At 38.1% G+C, this 21,167-nt stretch overlaps 1 protein-coding gene across 4 annotated transcripts in view; it reads left to right on the top strand.

Moving 5' to 3' along the window:
- Positions 1-17,620, top strand: part of MEP-1 (zinc finger protein MEP-1) — a 43,499-nt gene extending 25,879 nt beyond the window's left edge. Inside the window, exons 1-6 of one of the 4 annotated variants that reach the window (XM_089646151.1) lie at positions 5,696-5,913; positions 6,937-8,022; positions 9,392-10,454; positions 10,977-11,974; positions 12,521-13,277; positions 13,761-14,386. In XM_089646151.1, the coding sequence (XP_089502277.1) occupies positions 6,967-8,022; positions 9,392-10,454; positions 10,977-11,974; positions 12,521-13,276 (3,873 nt within the window). In that variant the 5' untranslated portion in view covers positions 5,696-5,913; positions 6,937-6,966 and the 3' untranslated portion in view covers position 13,277; positions 13,761-14,386. The other 3 variants (XM_089646149.1, XM_089646148.1, XM_089646150.1) reach the window with 3 other exon arrangements.
- Positions 17,621-21,167: the final 3,547 nt, after the last annotated feature.

Genomic DNA, 21,167 nt, shown 5'->3' with positions numbered 1-21,167 from the left:
GGAGTCGTAAGATCTTATGAAAATTGGTAACAACCGTATTCTTACAAATCGGTCCCTTTATAGGGATTATCTGCACAGTGGAAATATATATGTTGGGCTATGCACATATTACACTTGTACGCGGAGAAAAATGAGCATTGCTAATTTATTATGAAATTATCGGTAATCCGTTTAAAAACGGGGTTGCATGCTGTTTCCTGATAAACTTTTAGTAAAATCCTAATACGTGTTCACGCACCTGCGTTTGTTTTGATAATATATAATGTTGAAATGCAAAAATGTTAGGATTTTTATGAACGTATTCCGGCATCGTGACGATCAGGAAACATATCAATTCATTCGTTAAGGGCCTGAAATCCCGTTTTTAACCGGATTACGAATAATTTGAAGAGATTCTTAATAAATTAGAATAAATTTTATCAGTATTTTCTTCCTTCTCTGAAATCTGCGTGGAACTTGGTGATATACTTTTATCATTACTACGGCAACACCAATATACTAACTTTGTTTGAAATTAGTTCTTGACATTCAAATTTCTTCACATTTAAGTTTGGCGGTTAGTTTTAATCAACCAAGGGGAAACAACATAATGCTTGAATTACACCTGCCGAGTTAAATAAGATGGAAGTTTGAATCAATTATCTAAACTATCATTCCTAGTGTAACGGTGACAAGGGAGGATAGAACTCCAATACCTTCAGAGTTTGACAGCAATTATGCGAACACGTTATTATTGTTTTACTACGTGATCCGTATTATTTATCGTTTGGAGTGAAATAAAATATTATTTTTTGTAATTATAAACTAATGTTTAAAATATTTCAGAAACAAATGAAGATATAATATGTCTCGACGCCATCTAGTGAGAAATTTAGCACTAACAAAGTCTTTCCTACAAAAATAAAGTTGGTTGTTTACAGGTGGAAAAAATATAATAAGTAGTAATTGTTGATTGAGGTACTAGTACATATTAAATTAACTGGCGGGTTGGAAATAAGCCGACATTTCTCAGTGTTCAATTCCAGTTGGCGGCATTTATTTTTACTCGGGAGATATTTTCAATTTGTATTGATATTTCAGGCGACTAATTATTGCTTATAATTATTTGAAATAAAATAGATCAACGTCTGTTCGGCGACCTCTCGATTAATTCAATCTTATCTGTTTGATAGATAACCTCATAAGCGAAAATGATTCATATTGGTTAACATCAATGCCTTGCATCTAGCTTTGTAAATATTATGCATTAAGTATATCCATGTATTAACGTCAAGACATTGTGTCTCCACTTTTTGGAGAAAATTAATCATGAACTAGACTAATAACCCAAATGTGTAGGTACCTGCATAATATGTGCAAAAATCTTTCTGCGCTTCCTACGTAGAGCTATACAAATAGAGGCGCTAAGAAAAGCAGTGTTATTTTTCAGCAAAGCTGTGGTACTTTGCAATGAATATTGTGAAAACTTTTAGAAATTTTTCACAAGAGGCATTAGAGACGCCATGTTTTTTTTTTGTTATTCGCCATTACCATATTTACAATGGGGTTTTTTCAGACTTAATTTTAAATTCTGTACATAACTGAACTGTCTCAGCAATAATCTTTTGCATTTTTATAGTGATAAATTGAATTTGTCCACTGAATAATCCACATTATTACCCTCCCTCCATTAGTATTCTGGGTTATAAGAAATACCTAATTATTATGGTAATTAGTACCAGAACTTAAAAAATATAACGTAAAGGTATCGAACGGAAAACATAAAAAAATATGAAAACGTGAATAAACTTTGGCGAAAATGCCCATCTATGCGTCTGATTTGTTCTCCGTTGGAGTCTTTCTCTCTCTCTCATGAACGAGACGTGTGACAGAAAGTGACGTCCTAACTGAGCTCTCAGCGGCAGGGCCATACCTAAATAATATATGTGATATGAGAAAAAAATTGTACACACATTATGTATATATATATATATATATATATTTTTTTTTTAGCTTTGATAATTTTATATACACACTCAACAATTATAAACATATACGTTTTTTTTAATAGTGCTACCCATCTCAAATGAGGAATCCACTCTCGTGTGTGAGGTATGTGTGAGAATCAGAGATGTGCAAAATGGGTATCCAAAACCATTTGAAATGCAAAATGGAAATGGATCAAAAATTTTCCATTTGAAAATGCAAAATGGTTTTTAGAAAAGCATTTCAAATGCAAAATACCTATTTTCAAAATGCATTGAAAATGCAAAATGGTTTCTCAGGTCAAACAATTAAAATAATTATAGAATTTTTAAACAATTTTGTTATTTAATAATGGACATCAATGTAGAACAAACATATTACATGATGGTAAATCCAAAAACACCTCGACTACAGATTAACATAGATTAACACAGAATAACTTCATGGCCCCATGTTCAGTATTTGAAACCACAAAAAAATTGCGCGGGACTAATGTTGTTGCTAACGTAAAAACATAGAAACTGCTATCTAACATTTAATATTACAGCGTCATGGCCCCATGTTCAGTATTTGAATCAGTATTTTTTGTAATGGTATCACTCAATTGCTAGGGCTCCTACCAGGGAGCAACTTGACAAATGTAAATTATCTCTCATAGCGAGGTAGGACCGACTGGTATTTGGGGCTTACGAAAAAAAGATGAGTGGAGATAGTAGGAAGAATGTTGCAAAAAAGCATTTAAAATGGAAAATGCATTGAGAAAACCATTTAAAATGCAAAATGGAAGAGTCCCAAATGCCCGATGCTAGCGGAATTAAGGCATCCCCAATTAGATTCTGAGGCTAACGGAGTGGAGAGGGGAAAAATATGGGGAGGTGAAAGGTTGTGAAGTATCTGGATATTCAGATTTGATTTTCTAAACACGGCTAAAGTAATTTCAACAGGGCCATTCCGAGAGTCCTAATTACAAGTGCTCGCGTATCGGCGTCGCGTAGGTACGTTGGGTTGCAGCGTTTCACGTTACCATCCCCGTGCCCTAAGCGGCTGACAGCTGCCTCGCTCGAGTGGCGTGCATTCATTCCTGCCATGCTTACAAGGGCGATACTGAACGAATTAAGGCGATGCACTACGTCGTGTAATATTTTAAATTGAGCCGCTATCAATAACAACCCTTACGTAGATGGCGATAAGGTTTAAATTCCCGTGTAACGTCATCCGCCTGTTTTGATTTATGTAAGAAAAAAACATGTCCAAAAAGTGCCTTTTATTTTATTTTGTGGATGTTCAGGTATAAATATTAATTTTTTTTTCGATCATTTTATAAATAACTTAATTTGCCACATTACACAATAAAATCATATCCGAAAATGGGTTCGTAAGTAGGAGATTTTTAACTTTAAATCAGTTTTCATAGCCTTTACATTATTTTTTTCTGGGCTTATAAAAAGAGTTATCTAAAAAATACTCGATTATTTCAAAAGGCCAAGATGTATTCTACTCGCAGTATTTAATTAAAGCATCTGAAACATTTCTAGGCGACCAAATTTTCAAACCAAAAACACATGATTTTGCATTACTACGTATGGCATCGCCTGAAAAGTAAATTATAATTGATAATCTTTATTCAATTTTAGCATCCGTGGTCCAGGGTTAAGGCTCACTACCTCAAATTTCGGCGTTTGATTGATTTGTATTATTTCATAATTTAATAATATAAGGTTTATTTGCGGTACGTTCCAGAGTGGAAGATACTCTCTGGGTCGCCCTGGGGTAAGGCTACTATTCATTTTGAAACATTGCTTGAAATGGCTTTAGCCTTGTTTGGTGACCAGATCTGAATAGCCAGATACTTCCCCACTATATTCAGCCTCACCCCAATTGGGTATGCCATAGTTTCACTGGCTCCATGCGGTTGAGAGCAGTTGGGACTCATTAAAAAAGCACAGGTATATTATCATTGTTGATGTATTTATTTATTTGCGATAATTTGTTTAAAGTGTCTTGGTTGGTAGGTTGTATGTCACTTCGGTGCTCATTGGGGGTAGTTGGTTTTGGTTGGTACTACGAATGTATTTAGGGTATTCGAGCCGCAGGAGGGGAGCAGGAAGTAAGGCGGGTATCGCGGTAACCCCGGTACCCGCGTGGGATCTGTGCGGAGTGAGTAAGTACCTATTGGGTAGATGGGTAAGTAGGTATAGTATCCACCTTTTCGCTACGTAGGTACCATATTATTTCAATTTCCACAATGACTGAGATATTCATAGCAACGTTCTCATAGAACGTTTCTTTAACTCTTACTTACGAAATGCTCTTGGAATGTTATTCTTTATTTATTTGATGTAAATAATAATATTATAAAAGTAACGTTTCTCCCGCGCCGGTTATTTACGTATTCGTAGTAGAGCAGGTACTTTTATTATACTAGACGTTGCAATATGTAAACAGGTAGGTACATACCTAATTAATATTTCAATATCGCAGTAGGTAGGTATTAGAAATGTACAAAGGTTGGTATATTCACGCTGAAACCCGTGCAAGTGTACTTGGGCAAGTGGAAATAGGTAGGTACTCGTTTTAGGTACCTAGGTTCTAGCGAAACTTGGACATCACGAAATGGTTATTGTAAGGGATTTGATCACAATCGTGCGAGTGTGTCGGCCTGGAGTGACCCTGCTTCGGCGGAAGGCGGGACTAAGGGCCTGCCACCGGGTCCAGGGTGTGAGGGCCCCCGGGACAGGCCGCAGCCCTGGGAGCTGATGGGGACCCGCTGGTCAGGGGTCCCCGCTGATGAGGATCAGACCCCCTGGCCAAGTGGACCCAGACAGTCCCATGAGGTGCCCAGTGCCATCATCGGATGGTGGCGGGCGCGCCGCGCGAACGTTGCGGAGAACGGCGACGCCGGGCGAACGTTGGGTAAAATCCAGCCGTTGTGTGCGAGACTACGTCGGCAAACTGAAGTTCGGGCGATTCCATTCCGCCGTAGGGGGTGTGAGCTGGCAGGACCCCGAGTGCCAAGAATGTCAAACTTCTACCTAACAAACATCTGCCGCTTCGCTTCTCGTTGTTTATAACTAAATAGTCATTTTTTTTTAATTTTAAGTTTTCTCGCCGTTATTAGGTCGATTGTTAACTACGTCATAATCGTCGCGATTACAACATAATGAAAAAAATATGTCGGTATCTACCTAATACCGAACAGTTGAAGAAGCGTAATCTACGTTATTTTCCCGATTTAGTAGAATATGTATATATATATATATATACTAACATGCTATATACATACATATCTGTCGTGCTATATTTATTAGAATATGTATTATACCTAGTATATAGTATTATTAAAGGTCGACTGACACTTCATGTACTTTACCTTTGTAATAATGTTGTTTATATGAAAAAATGATATAAGGCGTACACAAATTAATTTCTTTTCAATATTATGAATCTTTCACCACAAAGTTAATAGTTTTTAAAAATATAATTATTATTTGCTGTAAACTGACTTTGTTTTTGAAGGTTATTTTTGAACAAAATTTCGCGCTCAAATCTAACCCTTTGCGAGGTGTGTTCCTGTGAGTGTTATGTAGGATTTGATTAGAGATGGGTGGATGCCTGTAAATAACCCTCCTGACAGGGACGCGAGTCGAGGCAAGTCGAGTCGAGTCAAGGCGAGGCGAGGCGAGGTTAGGCGAGTCGAGAGCGATGAGCGTGCCTGTGTGCGTCAGCCGAGAGCCGAGAACCGCGCAGACGACAGCACCGCCGCGCGCCATAGACTTACGAACCGCCATCGGCCATTAGTCCACCACGAGTCGAATCAGGCGGCGGGAAGCAGCGCGTTGTGTTCAGTCCCGCGTCCTGCGTCTTGCGTCTTGCCTAGTAAAGTTAGTGTCGAGCAGTGTTTTATATTATAATGCTCTTGTTAGATTCGCGCCGGCTGTCGTAGTCCAGGTGATTGCATTTATTCACCGTGCCAGTCTTATTTACGTCGTGATTATATCGCCGATTTTTAATCGAGTACGCATGTAGAGGCCAAAGCAGCTGTTCCGTGCGTAGCGCTGTGCTGTTGCAGGAAGCGAATAAGATGCTGGTGCATGTGACGGTGTGACGCCGGCACCTCTACATTGCCCGCCTAATTGCTAACCTACCTAAAATCTCCTAATCATATATATATAGATAAATCTGTCGAATGGCTTTAGATTAGTGTTATTTCTGTGAAATATAATCAAAAGTAAACGGGTGAAGTACTGCAGGCTCACCGCAGTTGACAAGTTGGCCGACTTTCCTCGGGATGGATACACCTTTTCGGGAAATTTGTAATAATAAGTGTAATAGAGTTAATAAAACAACAGTTTCAGTTAATTTGGTCGCAACCTTCAGGCACAGCAGTGAAACAAGTTCTGTGTGTGTATGAATGAAAGGGGAACCGTTTCCGAAACGGTATTTATTTCGTGTTTCTGGCAGCATACAACCTAACCTAATCGCCAAACGCCATTTTGAATTATGAAATATTTATTATAAGCCCTAGATTTGAAAATCTTTATAAACTTACGGATAATTTAACCTACAATATATTGATAACAAAGGTTATATTTTTAGTAACTTCTAGGTTATATTACAAAATAATACATAAGTGTCATTTTTCATAAATGGTTCGCGCCTTCCCAAGTGAAGATATTAGGGAAATGCGGTATCTTTATGTGTTCTCCATCATTGTAAAAAAATATTACTGTTATTATAAAACTTAAACATTTTTAATCAAAATATGTGGCGGAATCGTCCGGACACGTGGCGTACTATCCTCGTCCAATACGTGTTTTTAAAATTATTTTCAAATTTGTAGATAACTCGGCCGCAATGTCTAAATGTGTGAAATATTCAGAAGTAACCTTTGCTTCCTATAATTACGTTTCGCTTTTTGTGTTGTGTATTATTTGTAATAGATGTACTGACAAGTGAACTTGTTTCTTTTAGGTCTTGATGTTCCTATTGTGATCACCAGCCATGAACGGAGAAATGAACGGAGATGTGAACGGGACCACGGAGGAGAGTATGGACGCCTCATCCCAGGGATCTGCCTACAACTCGGCAGGAGCTGCAACTAGTGAAGCCATGGCAGTCAACAACCACTCAGACAGCAGTAACCAGGACGAAGATAGCAACTTGGGGGCCGGCAGCAATGGGGAGCTCAGCAACGGAGGGGACGAGAGCGGGGAGGGGGTGGTCGGTCAGCCCGACAGCACTGCAGCCGACGGCCGCAGTCCGCCTGCACCCAACATTCAAGAGCAGAATGGAAGTAATACAGAGAGCAAGGAATGTGCTGACTCTTCAGACAAACAAAGTGTTAAACGTAATACACAAAGTGTTCCCATCGGTACTGTGAATGAAGATAGTGTAGATATAGATATTAATGTTGTTATCGCAACTACTGTCCGATCTCGTGACAATAATAAGAATAGTGGTGTCAATAGCCCAGTAAGTGTGGTTGAGGATTCTACTAATCATAATGCAGGCTCAGAATCTGGTGCCAAACCATCGTCAGGCAGTGCTAATGCTAAGGCAAGTGACTCGAGTGAAGCCAATCCGGCTGCCATTGCCGGTGTTGTAGTTGACAGTGTGGACAATTCCAATAATAAACCTAATAGCAATAATCTACACAATGCCATTGGGGCTCAGCTCTTGGCTAGTAGGTCCCGCAAGAGGGGACACGGTGACCTGGAGGGTAGCAGCCTACCGCTGAAAAAGGTTCTGGTGGACCAACAGAGTAACAAGGTGCTCGGGGGGATTGTCGCTGTGGATGACAAAATGGAGGTAGACAGCACCACCAACGTGGACAGTTGTGACAGTATGAGTGGCAACGGACTCGCCAGCACTCAAGGGGTAACCTTGCAAAACAACTGCACCAACAGTGATTCGGCTGAATCTGGAGGCAACATCAAAGGAGACGGAGATGGAGATTCCAGCAGCGAGGAGTCAGAGCAGGAGCAGGCGCAGCATGTTCATGAGATCCAGTCTGACTCCGAGGATGATGTGAGGAGGGTTTCCAAGCCCGGGGAAGGGGTATGCTATGATACTAAATAACTAACTATATTATTATTACATACTCTTACATTATTCTGACTCTTGACATGGCCCAACTCGAGTATCTGATTCACTTGATGGTGCTATATCTTCCTCGGGCGTCCCCAATTTCTGCTACCATTCGATATATATTTACCTTACACTCCTTTCTTCGATCATTCGCTCTACATGCCCAAACCATCTAAGTGTCCCTTTCTTAATCTTACTCATTACGTTTACATCAGCCTTGCAATTTTTGCGGTTCTCCACATTTCTCACACGATCATACATGGTTTTACCACACGTACGCCTAAGGGATCTCATTTCAACAGCATTCAATCTACTTTCATCCTTTCTCTGCCAGTTCCATGCCTTACTTCCACACATCAGGGTAGGTACAAGCTCTACATTGTGGACTGTTAACTTCTCTTCTTTGGACAATTTTTTGTTAGCGCCTATCATGTTCAGTCCTCCAAAAGAAAAGTATAACATAAACACTCAGTAATAGCGAAATACTTCCCGAAGACCCAAGAGGAATCATCCGATCAGAAAATGGACGGGTGAAAGGGCATCAATGTTTTCTGGATCGACTGTTAAGGTGAATATAGAATAGCTTCAATGTTAGTGAGAAGCTTGGCAAACTCCTCAAATGTTAGGGAAGTGTCACTAACTACTCTTACTAATTGACGGATTTAATTCCAGATTCCCACAGTCTGTCAAAGTGGGGACTGGCTGGAGAATTAAATGTCCACAAAATGCCTTTCTGGGCAAGGTAGTTGAAATTACTTACCTCATGAAATTAAAAATTGAGGTAAAGAATAGAAACATTTGAATACCCCAGTTAGGTATCGTTTTGCTCCTACAAAATTTGTGCCGCAGTCTAGGTCTGGTAAAGGTCTGAAAGATGTTCTTATCATATAGCTAACAGTACTAGGTTGCCGTAGCGTATTTTTGGTTTTCTTTTGGTAAATACTCTGAAGACAACCGGTGTGCTTAAGTCTCATATTAATTTTCCTATATATTTTTATTTTGATTTATAGTATGGAGTTCCTACCGTGTCTACTTTTGTTGTTATTTTTATTATTTTTTTCCGCAAGTAGGTGGGCGGAATATAGACGCAACTACGTTTATTGATTGTTTATGAATTCTTGAAGTAATAACGCCTTCTGAGACTAAAAATTCTTATGATCAGGAACGTGTGAATAGGACGGACTGGAGGCCAACGTCCACTCTATTATTAATTTCTCTCTGATTCTTGAAACCTCACTGTTCCCGTACCTTGGTACCCATCATCGAGAGGCGACACTAAATACGGATAACTCTATTTTTTCTCTCCTTTTTTGTGTCTATAAAATAATACATGTTTCAGGAATCTGATGATCTGGATTCTGATGAGGATTCTTCTGAAGAAGAAGATGAGTGCACTGATGGTTCTGATGGGGAAATACCAAATGATGAACATGTCAGTATTAATTCTGACACTGAACCAGAAGCTATAGACGATGACTCCTCTAAAGATAGCAACCCCAGGGAAACAGGGGAAGTTTTGTTGGTGGATGATATGTCCAACCATGGAGACGAGAAGAGGAACAAAAGGAACAAGATGAAGTCAGATGAGGATGTTCACGAAGTTAGTGACAATGATGATATTGCAGATGGTATCCCAGCGGAGGCTAGGGCGGTCATTGACATGTATCCCGGAATGAGGCATAAATTAATGGATGTCACCAGGAAGCTCATAACTAATTCCAAGGAAATAGGGAGACAGGGGATGGCGGGAATGAAGGATGATTCAGAAAATGCTATTATTGTCAATGACACTAAGGATCTGGCGGGTCTGGCTAAGAGTAAGGTTTCCGATAAGGAGGCTGGAGAGAAGAAAGAACCCACAGTGGTTATTATTGACACCAACTCATCAGTGGTAGGCAAGAGTGCAGCCCAGCTGACTAAAGGGACCTATTCGGCTCTGCCAATCGATGCCAGCACGGCCTCGTTATATCAGAGCATCGCAGCCCGCGGCACCACCGTCACGCCCGTCGCCACCAAGAGCAACACTATGACCATCAGCACTAGCACCACCACCACCCCCACCACCACCACCCCCATCCCCATCCCTATCTTGCCTTCACTCACCGACGACATGTTTGTGGTGGAAGCGCCCTCCTTCATCGTTCCATACGTATACGAGAAGCCTTCTGTGAAGCCGTTCAGGGAGTTTGTTGACATTATGGGGAAGGAGCTCGATGATAAGAGATTAAAGGAGGAGAAAGAAAAATTAGAGAAGGAAAAACTTAAACCTGAACCAAAAAAAGATAAACCTGATGAAGTGCCTGCCCCCAAAACTGGAGAGACAGAGACAGAGGCTCCCAAACTTGCAGGAACAGAAGCAGTCGTCGAAGAGTCGCCAAAAAAAAAGAAATCAGATAAAAAAGGTAAATTCTACTTTTAGTTTTTCACTTTCAATAGTACAATTATATTATACGTTTCATAACTACCTCCTACTATCAATTATCAATGGTTATGTAAGGACCGGCCGCTCGAAGCATGTGAGTTGCTCCCAACTAGCAATAAATAATTAAGCAGTCAAATGGGCAAAACAAAACTGTTTGAAATGATTTGCGTTCAACTTTAATTCCATCAATTTTAAGTATTACCTTACTTGCTAGTTGAGAGCGTCTCACTGAGAGTTGTGCAGACCATTTGTACGAAGCTATTGAGATTTGACAGTAATGATATACTCAATATATATGTAAGCTTGGCCTGTTTCACCATATCTGTCTTCACACATTCCTAATGGGAAAATCACCAGTTTCCCGCTTTTACAAGTTTCCGGATACCATTTATTATCACATAGTGTGAAGTTTGCCCAATTTATCCTGAAAACCCTTGATTATATATTAATTATTTTTTATATACCTACCTACCTAACATAAGTTGTTTTTTTAACTTTTCAGCTAAAAAAAGGAATGACGATGATGATGCCTCCTGGGATGGAACCTCATCATCGGAGTCTGACGATGACGTGATCAGTGATGATGACACGCCTAAAACTATTATCATTAAAGAAAAAGAAGATGACTCTCTAGACGGAATTAAAGATCCAACAACAACTACAGACCTCATAAGTGAAATTAAGAATACAAAATCGGATAACTATTTTGATAATTCTCTAGGAAAGTTTTTCATAAATATTGGTGTTAATTTAGTACAAGAGTACGTTCAAGCAGATCTGCTTAAGCAGCAGAAACGCAAATTGTACAAGGAGAACAGGTCGGGCAGTGGGAATGTCAAGGGAACTGAGATGGCCATCAAGTCCCTGAGCAAGAATCTGGAGTTCAGTCGGGACAACAACGCACCCTACAAGTTCCAGCAGAAGAAGTGCGAGTTCTGCAGCTTCAAGAGCGAGTCAGCTCTCGCCATGGCCCACCACATGGAGACTCCACATATGAAGAATAACATTTACAAGTGTAACTTTTGCGCCTTCGAGATCCGCAGCCCACATGACATCCTGTACCACATGGAGGCGGAACACAACACGCGCGGCCGTCTGGAGCGTGCACCTGCCTACCATCAGTGTGCCAACTGTCCCTTCGAGGATAACGGCAAGGGCAAGCTGGCACGTCACTTAGTGGCCTGTGCTAAGAAGTTCAAGCCTGATCATAACCTGGGTCCGCCGGTTGAGTGGGAGCCGCCAGCCAAGATCCCCAAGCAGATGACCCGCGCACGCCACACCATGATGAGCACGTACCAAGCAGCCTTCACCAAGACAGCGCCAACGCCCGCAGTGAACTTGGCTGCACTGTATCGTGGGCGCGGGCGGCCCACGGCGCCGCTGCCCACTCTGGCCAACTCCGGGCCCCGGCCCATCCCTGGTGCGCCACTGGTCCGCGGTGGGCTGGTCTACCGGCCCAACCAGGCACTGATGCTGCCCACCAATTTCCAGTTGTTGCCGGTAACATTTTTTATTATTTAAAGTATTATCCCGTTAAACTACAATTAAGCAGTTTGTAAATATGTATACGTATTATATCATTTCTAATTATAAATATACATAATATTCTTACTAGGTACTTATAAGATAAGATCCAACTAATGTATTAGTCAATTGAATTTTATATTTTTTATATTTTTTACAATTCTTTTTTTATATTTTCTCTTTCTATGTAAATTACGAATTGCAGATCTAATTTCCATTCACCGAATATGCCATTTACCCTTCAAAGGAAGTTAAAATCAGTGGTATTTTCAAGCATTCGGTAGAATTCGAAATTTGCTGTCGCTCTTATTAATGTACATTCCTTTGTTCCATTCCGACTAATCTGTTTTTTTTTTGTCTGTTAAGTTTATACAAAAAAAAATATTTAAGCACTACACTTACATTCCAGTAAAACCTGGGATAAATTTTTGGAATTTGGGAAGTAATGTTAAATTGTAGGGCAGTTAATGCCATTTGCCTAATTTAACAGCATTGTATTTTATGTTAATTTTTATTTTGCAGGGTGGACAAACCACTATCAAGGCAAACCCGCTGGGCACTGTACAAGGCAGCACCAAGACCGTGCAACACCAGCCGTCCATCAGTATCACCCCGTTGCCCCGTGCGCCGGTGCAGGCCCCGCCTCCGCTGGCCCCACTGCCCGGTACACCTGGCGGCCCGCCATCCAAGGCCACCTTCGTCATCTGCGAGATCTGCGATGGCTACATCAAGGACCTGGATCAGCTACGCAACCATATGCAATGGATACACAAGGTCAAGATCCACCCCAAGATGATCTACAACCGCCCACCACTCAATTGCCAGAAGTGCCAGTTCCGGTTCTTCACGGACCAGGGGTTGGAGCGCCATCTGCTGGGCTCGCACGGGCTTGTCACCAGTTCCATGCAGGAGGCGGCCAACCGTGGCAAGGACGCCGGTCGCTGCCCTGCCTGTGGCCGCGTCTACCAGTGGAAGCTGCTGAACCACGTGGCTCGTGACCACAACATGACCCTCAAGCCGGCTCATCTTTCCTATAAGTGCACCGTGTGCACGGCCACCTTCGGCATGTACAAGCAGTTTGAGAACCATGTTTACTCTGCGCACAGTGTGGTGGCCAAGCGCGTCACAGAAAAGAATAAGAGCGCCTCGCCTAGCCCCGCCGGCCCCTCCAAGCAGGCTGTCATCACGGACTCTCTTCTGAAGCCGTTGAAGATTAATGATGAAATTACCATCATTCCGCAACCCAACAAGACGACCTCTAGGAATACTGATAAATAGGGTAAGCTATTTGCTTTCTTTTAAATATATCTCATTGTACCATGTTCTGTTTCTGAAATTGTGTTCAAGAATGAAAAAATATTTTTTGATTTTGCTGTATCTAAAGAAAATCAAAATGGTTTTTTTTTTCTCTTTATATTACTGTTCTGTTTCTCCGCGTAGTTTTTTTTGTATATCTTTATAATGACTGCTGTATTTATTGCAAGTGTGCATCATTCTTAGAAGATGGCTATCCAGTTACCCAATGAGTGATGCCTGATGTTGGTAATGTTTATTCAATGCGCAGGAATTGTGTCCAGTGTTAAGCTCTCCCATACATTCCGCTTTGAAAATCACAAGGGTTCTTCCCGCACTAAATAACTGTTGTTTTATCAAAGAAGACATTTTCTTGACTTGATCTGAAATAAACATTACCCATGTCAGGGATCGAAGTTAGGATCTTTAAAAGTGATTTTGTCTTCTTTAATTTGATAACGGTTTTTAGATGGAAGGAACACCAAAGAATAGATCTTGGCTGAGTAGCTCCCGGGTATCTTGCGGGTAGCTCCCGAGTAGCTCCCAGTAGCACATTACACACATTTCCTGGACGAGGGCGCAAAGGGTAAATAATTCCGTGATCTGCGTTTTCCTTTTGCTGCATAGATTTGTGAGTGAAATCGCTGTTCTCCCACTGGACCTCTGAGGTCGCGTGCGAATACTGACCTGAATACTGACTCACCTTCTGTGCGAATACTGACCTAATTTACTGTCCTGAATTATGACCTTGTGCGACATAGGTTAGGGTGTTTCAAACTCTTGTCACATTTTATGACACATTGGTAATGTTGTTTTATGCTTGTAATTGATCAGAATTTGATAAACTGAAACGAACCATTCAAGTGTCAAAAATTCAAAATGATGCTTATCGTCAAATTGAAGTTCATCAAATATGAGAAGATTGAAACACCTTAACCTTTTAAATGCCAGTAGGTAGAAGTGTAGCTGTGCACAGCAGGCCAAAAATGCGAGTTAACTCGCTCTTGGCACAGAAGCGGTTAACTGTAATATATTATGTTCATTGCGACTGTATTATGTCTCTGATTGCATGTGTCTCTCTTTCTTATAGATGTTCTTGTTGTTTGCAGGTGGCCTCACGGCAAGTCTTGCGAGATGGAAGACAAGACCACGCCGCAACAGTTTGTTGAATGTTTCTTGTAGTCCTTATTTAATTGTGTTTTCTGTTATGTACATAAATTCAATGAAATAGTACGATGTGCTTTGAAATGTATAGTTTATTAATATTCCTACGTTATATTTATTATTATTATCTGAAACACCAAAGACAATGCAGTTGCTGGTTACCGATGATTTTTTTATAAAACATATTGAATAACACTGTACCTGTAGAGCGTAATGTGTAGAACATTGATTGAGATAGGTCCTTTTACAACCACCGCCTTACGGCACGATACTCCCTGAGGGTTTGTCTTCCTCTATACTGCCAGGGGGCGTTCAGTAATCAATCTCTGGCCTTATATATTATATACATACTGTCTGAGCCGGTCCCCATATACTTTTTAAAGTTGTTTTTGCTTCATATTTAATTTTGCAGACATTTGGTTTCTTGTGCACAATTCAGTTATTTTTTAATATATATAAATATCCATTCATAATAATTAATTAAAAGTGTAGAATGAATTTTATTTCGAGTAAATAAATAACAAGGCGAAAAAAAAATTTGTGAGTTAATTTGTGAGAACTGTAAAAATATCAATATTTAATTCTGCTGATTTAATCAAATATTATACACTTATAAATTATACATGGTGTCCAGAAACCTGTGAACAACTTTAAATTTAAAAAAAAAACATTATTTTTGGCAAAATATTTAGTTATTTAGAATAAAATGTAATTTATTTTTATCAACAAGTTTCAAACAGTTTTTTGCGACTATCGCCAGATGTTCAAAATTTCCAGAGTGAATTTTGCAACTCAATATCACAAATAATCTAAACTCCTTCATAAGTTGGGCTTAATGAACACCCTCTGTGCGAGATGTACTTGCTGTCCGCAGGTGGACCAGTAATCATTAAATGCGTCAATGTTTTGCACAATAATTGGTGATGTGATTTTGTTAGCGAACATCCAAAGGAGTAATGAGCTGAGTTTCCTCAAGGGACCGGGAGAACACTTCAGTTGGTCTTCCCAAAACAAAACATTTCCAAATAGTATTTAGTACTCAATCCCTCTCCAGTTTCATTGTGTAAATAGTAACTTTATAATTTAGCACGTGTATCCTTTGGTCTCCATTACTCGAGGCACATTTTACAGCTGATACGTTAGGAATATTAAATGCTTAGGATAGTCTAATATAAGTTATTTTTATTTATCTGGAGCTCTGGCGCACGCCGCCAACTTATTTCTTTTGTATGCCCTAAGTTAGGTATGTTTTATACTGGAATGAATCGCAATGGATGAATACTATTATCTCATTATCGTTGATTGCAAGTTTTTATTATTTATATAAAATAGTAATCGATTCTAAGTATGGATTTACTCTAAAAGTTAAAGGTCTAAGTTTTCCATACAGGGTATGTGTATGTTTGTAAGTTGTAATTATGTTTGTAACGCTATGTTCTGCATTAGCAATTCCACTGAGAGCTCCCGGTGGCGCGCCTGTTGCGCATTCCTTAGTCCAATCAGTCACACTGAGAGCGCTCTCTTCTTGAGGATTAGCTGATATGTGATAAACTAAATACGTTTAATTATAATATGGCATTATATAACAAATACTTATATTTTTTTTAGAATACTTTAGTTGTGTTCTCTTTTTGAATTATCCTCGATAATAATATTATTATAACTCCGTATAATATTATATTATACACGGTTAAATGTCGTTTATACAAAAATTGTTTTATTTGTGGTTAGATCATTTTCATGCATTACTCTCAACGGCCTGGTCTTCCAAAATCTCCCACCCTCAACTCCACTGGGCCCTGAATTATTATTAGTGGGTCCCAGATTTGCCATTGCGAAATCAAGGCCAATTGTTATATAAAATAATTGAATTTTTATAAATAAAATAATTCACATACTAAACACTTATTTTATATTGAAGTTTGAGAAACACTTAACCTACTTAATGTTTTTTATAGTTAAAAAAAGCTATAAACGCTAATATTTATAGTATATAACATTCAACTAATCAAAATCATTTGCTCAAACACAATTCACTAATTGAAAATGAGTGCTTTAAATGTTTTTTTTATATTTAAAAATGAATATATTTCTTCCTACCCTCGGCCCTTTATTTGCAACGGTTAATCCGGGTCCTAGCCATTAGTTATCATCTCCATCTAAAATTAAATGTACCTTAACTAAAAGTGAGAATGAGTATCAAAAACTCTACTTTATATGAATTAGACACATTGCAATAAAATTAATATTTTCAACATTAACTGCAACACGTATTATAATGATAATTGATTTAAGAAATATGTTGTCTTCGTATTGAAAGGGTTACTGAAATAAATGTTGAGGTAAAATGAGGGGTGTAGAATCACAAACTCCAATAATGTGAAATTGTGCGAAACCGAACAACATTATTTTCTCATTTATTCATGTTGACAATTTATTATTCTTTGTGATGTTTAACTGACCTAAACCTTAAAATATTATTACACAAAAGGGAGAACAAAACACAAGCAGCAGTGATGGTGACATCCAGACATGCCCAAAAATCAAAGTTAATACGATCTTGCGCAGTTTCTCACATCCCATAAGTTTTACGGAAAGTTTAAAAACAAACAAATATATCTTAAATATAATGGTCCATCAACAAACTCTGCGTTTGTATCTGACCACAGCGAAACGGAGACTGAGTTTGGTGCACTTTTTTGTGAGTTTTTACACAATTATACTAATAACATTATAATAGAATATAAATATTATTTTTGCGAGCGCTGGGTCATCCCTGACTCAACACCGGAGTTGGCATGGCAACCTTACAACAATATCAATCATTAATATTATTAATATAAATGCAGATTATGAGTTTTGATTCTTTACCCCTCAAATGTTAGTTTGAGTTTTACCAAGCAATAAAATTATACTAATTACTGACAAATACCCTTTGGTCTCCAAGGAAAATGGGAAGGTATTGCAATGCAGCAGGTGGACAGACTTTGAAGTTTAGATTAAATTTAGTGACTTGATAATTGAGCGCAAGTGCCGGCTAAGCCACAGCCGACCATTGGTCTATTTAACAAACCCATAACACTTATTATATTGCTCATGTAAATAGATGTGACGGGATGTTCAAACAATTATTGGTAAAATATAATATGAATTGTACCTTTTAAATGTATCTTTATTTGACTTCCTCTACCCTTTTCCCTGATAATAGCATTACATGTATTCCAAATTACCTTCCTGCGAACTGTATCCAAATTTCTCTGATAAACAATAAACAGGGTTAATATCATGTGACCTCCAGGTAAGTATGGTCCTGTATGTTAACTCCCTGTACAGAGATATGAACAAAAAAATAAAATTATATTATAAAAAAATATTATATTATAAAAAAAAATAAAAAAAAATAATACATGTACATTGTAATGCAGCGTCGCATTCACTGAACAAGTGAAAGGGACCAGTCAAAAGAATATGGCGAACTGTGGGAGATGCACCTATGGCGGGAGATGATTATTGTATATATATATAATTTTTTTTTTTCTAAGACAAATTTTTACAATTACAACGGATTGTGAACAAATTGAAAGTGTTGCTCAACAAGATTGGTGATTTTTTTATGTTTTTATGCTAAGCGTATGTACATTGTCAATTTTTTTATTATGTGGTTATCGTGGTGTACTAAAATAAAAGTCTCGATTTATTCAGTTGGAGCGTTTATTTAAGAATGCACAAATAGCAATTACTACACACAACAATGCGTTTATTTTACGGGATAAAGACGAGTAGGCACTATATTATTTTGGCGTGGAATGCAAGCGATATCTGGGTCAAGGTTACGAGAATATTGGGAATACCATAGACATATGAATATTAGTAGACCTGCCCTAAGTGATTAAAAGCGTATTATTCCCCACCCCTCATACCGGTTCCATTGGAGCCGGCTGGGCTCGCGTATGGCCTCCCTTGAATCTTGAGAATGTGACGTCATCATTCTTGTGCGAACTAGCTTCAAGCTATGGTCGAGTTCATTTTACGAAATAACACGGCAAAATGGTGGCTTGCGCTAGGAAAACTTGTAAAAATAGAAGTAAAAAAAAGAATAAACCTAATTGTCGTATTACATTCCATAGGTAAGCATTATTTTACTTTGTTTTAACCTTATTCACATCGTATAATATGGATCAGTTTTAGAAACATATACTATCACGCGATGGACGCGAAACACGAAGCCGTGCACAAGAATCAGGGATGTGCCTTCGCCTTTTGCGCTTTGATAAAATACATATAGTATCATTTGGAACTCCGTCGTATTAATAAAGGATAATAAACCAATAATTTTTAAATTTATTCCACTTTAATGGCGTTATTACTAAACGAGTTTTGAACTTTACACAACTCATAAACAACACTTAATATAGGATAAATGGTTGGTTATCAATTCTGAAAAATTGGTATGTCTGGAAGTAAAATGTAGATACAGTGAGCATGTTTGGAATGAAAAATGTATGTGTCATTATTTTTTTATCTATTAAAATTAAAAATATTATATTTTTCTATCGCACGTCGCCACCGATCACATATTATCTTTCATACTATCACACATCGCAACGGACCACGTGTTAGGTACGCGCTTGTTTCGTATGTACGGTACTGCTGGAACGAGAAGGAGTGCATATCACGTAATGCGCTAGGTTATACCGAGTGGCGATGTGTGATAGAAAATCATGTTTTTTGTTTTTAATTGTAAAAGTGTCATCGGAAGGCAAAATGATGTCCAAATTTTTACTCCAAATACTCTTAGGAATCACTGGTAAAAGCTGTGTGTATATAATTTCATTTGTTTTTTTAGTTGTTTTAGTTGTTTTACTTTTCTATTACCTTCTTAAAAGTGAAATGTTATATATTTTCTTAAAGATTTCAATATTTTATTATTAATAGGTACAGAGCGGTTGTGACAACCCTCCAACATTGGTCGAATGTAGCGATTCTCAAGTGTGCGCATCGTTGTTACTGGGCAGTAAATTATGATCATTTATAAAAGTGTCTTAACTAAATACGTAAACTAAATATTCGACTCTGAAAATAGAAGAAATTTTTTTTGCCGAATTTGGACTTCGCAAATTTGTTCATAACGTGGCGAGTAATTTGCGCTCCCATGTAAAAATGTCTAGTCATTCAAAAGCAGATTTTACTTTTAAGAACTAAATGGTGATATTATAAGGCGAGATGCCTATATACTATCAGATTGATTTATTGACGAATCACAGTCAGCTTTACCCTCTTCTTTTTTCAACAGTGGATTTTACCCCTCACCCTTAAGAGCGTTGTTTTCGCGGACGAAATTTCGACTCCCGCAAAAATAATTATTGTCCTGTGTCCCTCTCTAACGGAGCGTGCAGCGGGGAACGGAGAGGGAGTACCTGGCTTTTAGTACGGCTGACGTTGCAAGCGATCAAAAAAAGTTAGATAATATGAGATTAAATAAAAAAGAAATTAAGTTCAATGCTTGAATATTTGCACGAAGTCGGTGAAATGTCCCTTTCGTTTAGTTCATTCCATTAGCAGCACAGACATACAAGGGCTTCCGACCTATTATTTAATAGTATTGGTATATGCGCATGTACACGTTAGGCACTGACAATATCACGCATAAAAGGCCAGTAAAAGAGAAATGCTTTTTTTCTTTTGTGCGTGAATATATTTGCATCTAAACGGGGAATCACCCTTTTGTTTAGTTCATTTAAATTAGCAGATACGTGTATTATTGTAGGAGATACGGAAATTGTACACGTGCATCGTACATGTGGCCACAGACGAAATTATAATAATAGTAATAATAGGTGTATAAGTTTATAAATTAGATAAGTACATAGAATTAACAGCAGTAAATAATATATGAACAGTAAGTAATATAATTGTAGAGAATAGAAATATACACTTACTTAAAATTTGTGTAAGTGCACCGGTAAAGGCCTTACCTTTGACATAATCATTTATTTTTTTAATTTTTACATTACCTTTGAAATTTTTGTGAATCACATTTTTTTTATTTTATCTGGAAGAAAGTTATAAAGTCGTGTCGCTGTGTATATAATTCCGAACACGCACTGACTTTATCACTGGGATTTTGGTCGAGATTATTTTTAAGTGTTGTGTAAGAAGAATATTATGTCAACAACAAAATTAAGTAATACAACTATAAATAAAAATAACCATAAAAATAGCAGCACAATAACAGCAAGAATAATAGCAACAAGCATATTTTATTAAAAAATGTTCAATGAATCGGTATAATTATTTCCGTCCATTCTAGGCAGTGAGGAATACATTTATGGTAGTTAGTCCCAGATTTTTTATACTGAAAAAAATCCTATTTTATAATCTACACAATACATGTGCACAAGGTGAAAAATAAAAAAAAGTCGGACAGGTAGTAGTTGTATAGTAAGAACAGACTCCAATATAAATAAGCAAATAAATAATTACATAAATAAAATTTAATTAAAAATTTAATTTCATAAAATTTGTCAGTCAACCACAAAATTTTCCAATTTCAATTTTCTAACTAAAGGCATTACTTATATGTTATATAATGTCGGGTGATACGTCTGACATTTTCTGCGACGATATTTCGGGTTCAATCACATCGGTACTAAAAGAAAAAAAAACAGGCATCAAACCGTGAAAACAAAAGACCGCATATTATACTGTCAAG

This window comes from Hesperophylax consimilis, chromosome 23 (genome assembly GCF_061612785.1).
Source record: "Hesperophylax consimilis isolate HC1 chromosome 23, BYU_Hcon_1.0, whole genome shotgun sequence".
Taxonomy (NCBI): Eukaryota; Metazoa; Arthropoda; class Insecta; order Trichoptera; family Limnephilidae; genus Hesperophylax; species Hesperophylax consimilis.
The sequence above is the reverse complement of the archived record's forward strand: the minus strand, read 5'-3'. Positions and strand labels throughout refer to the sequence as shown.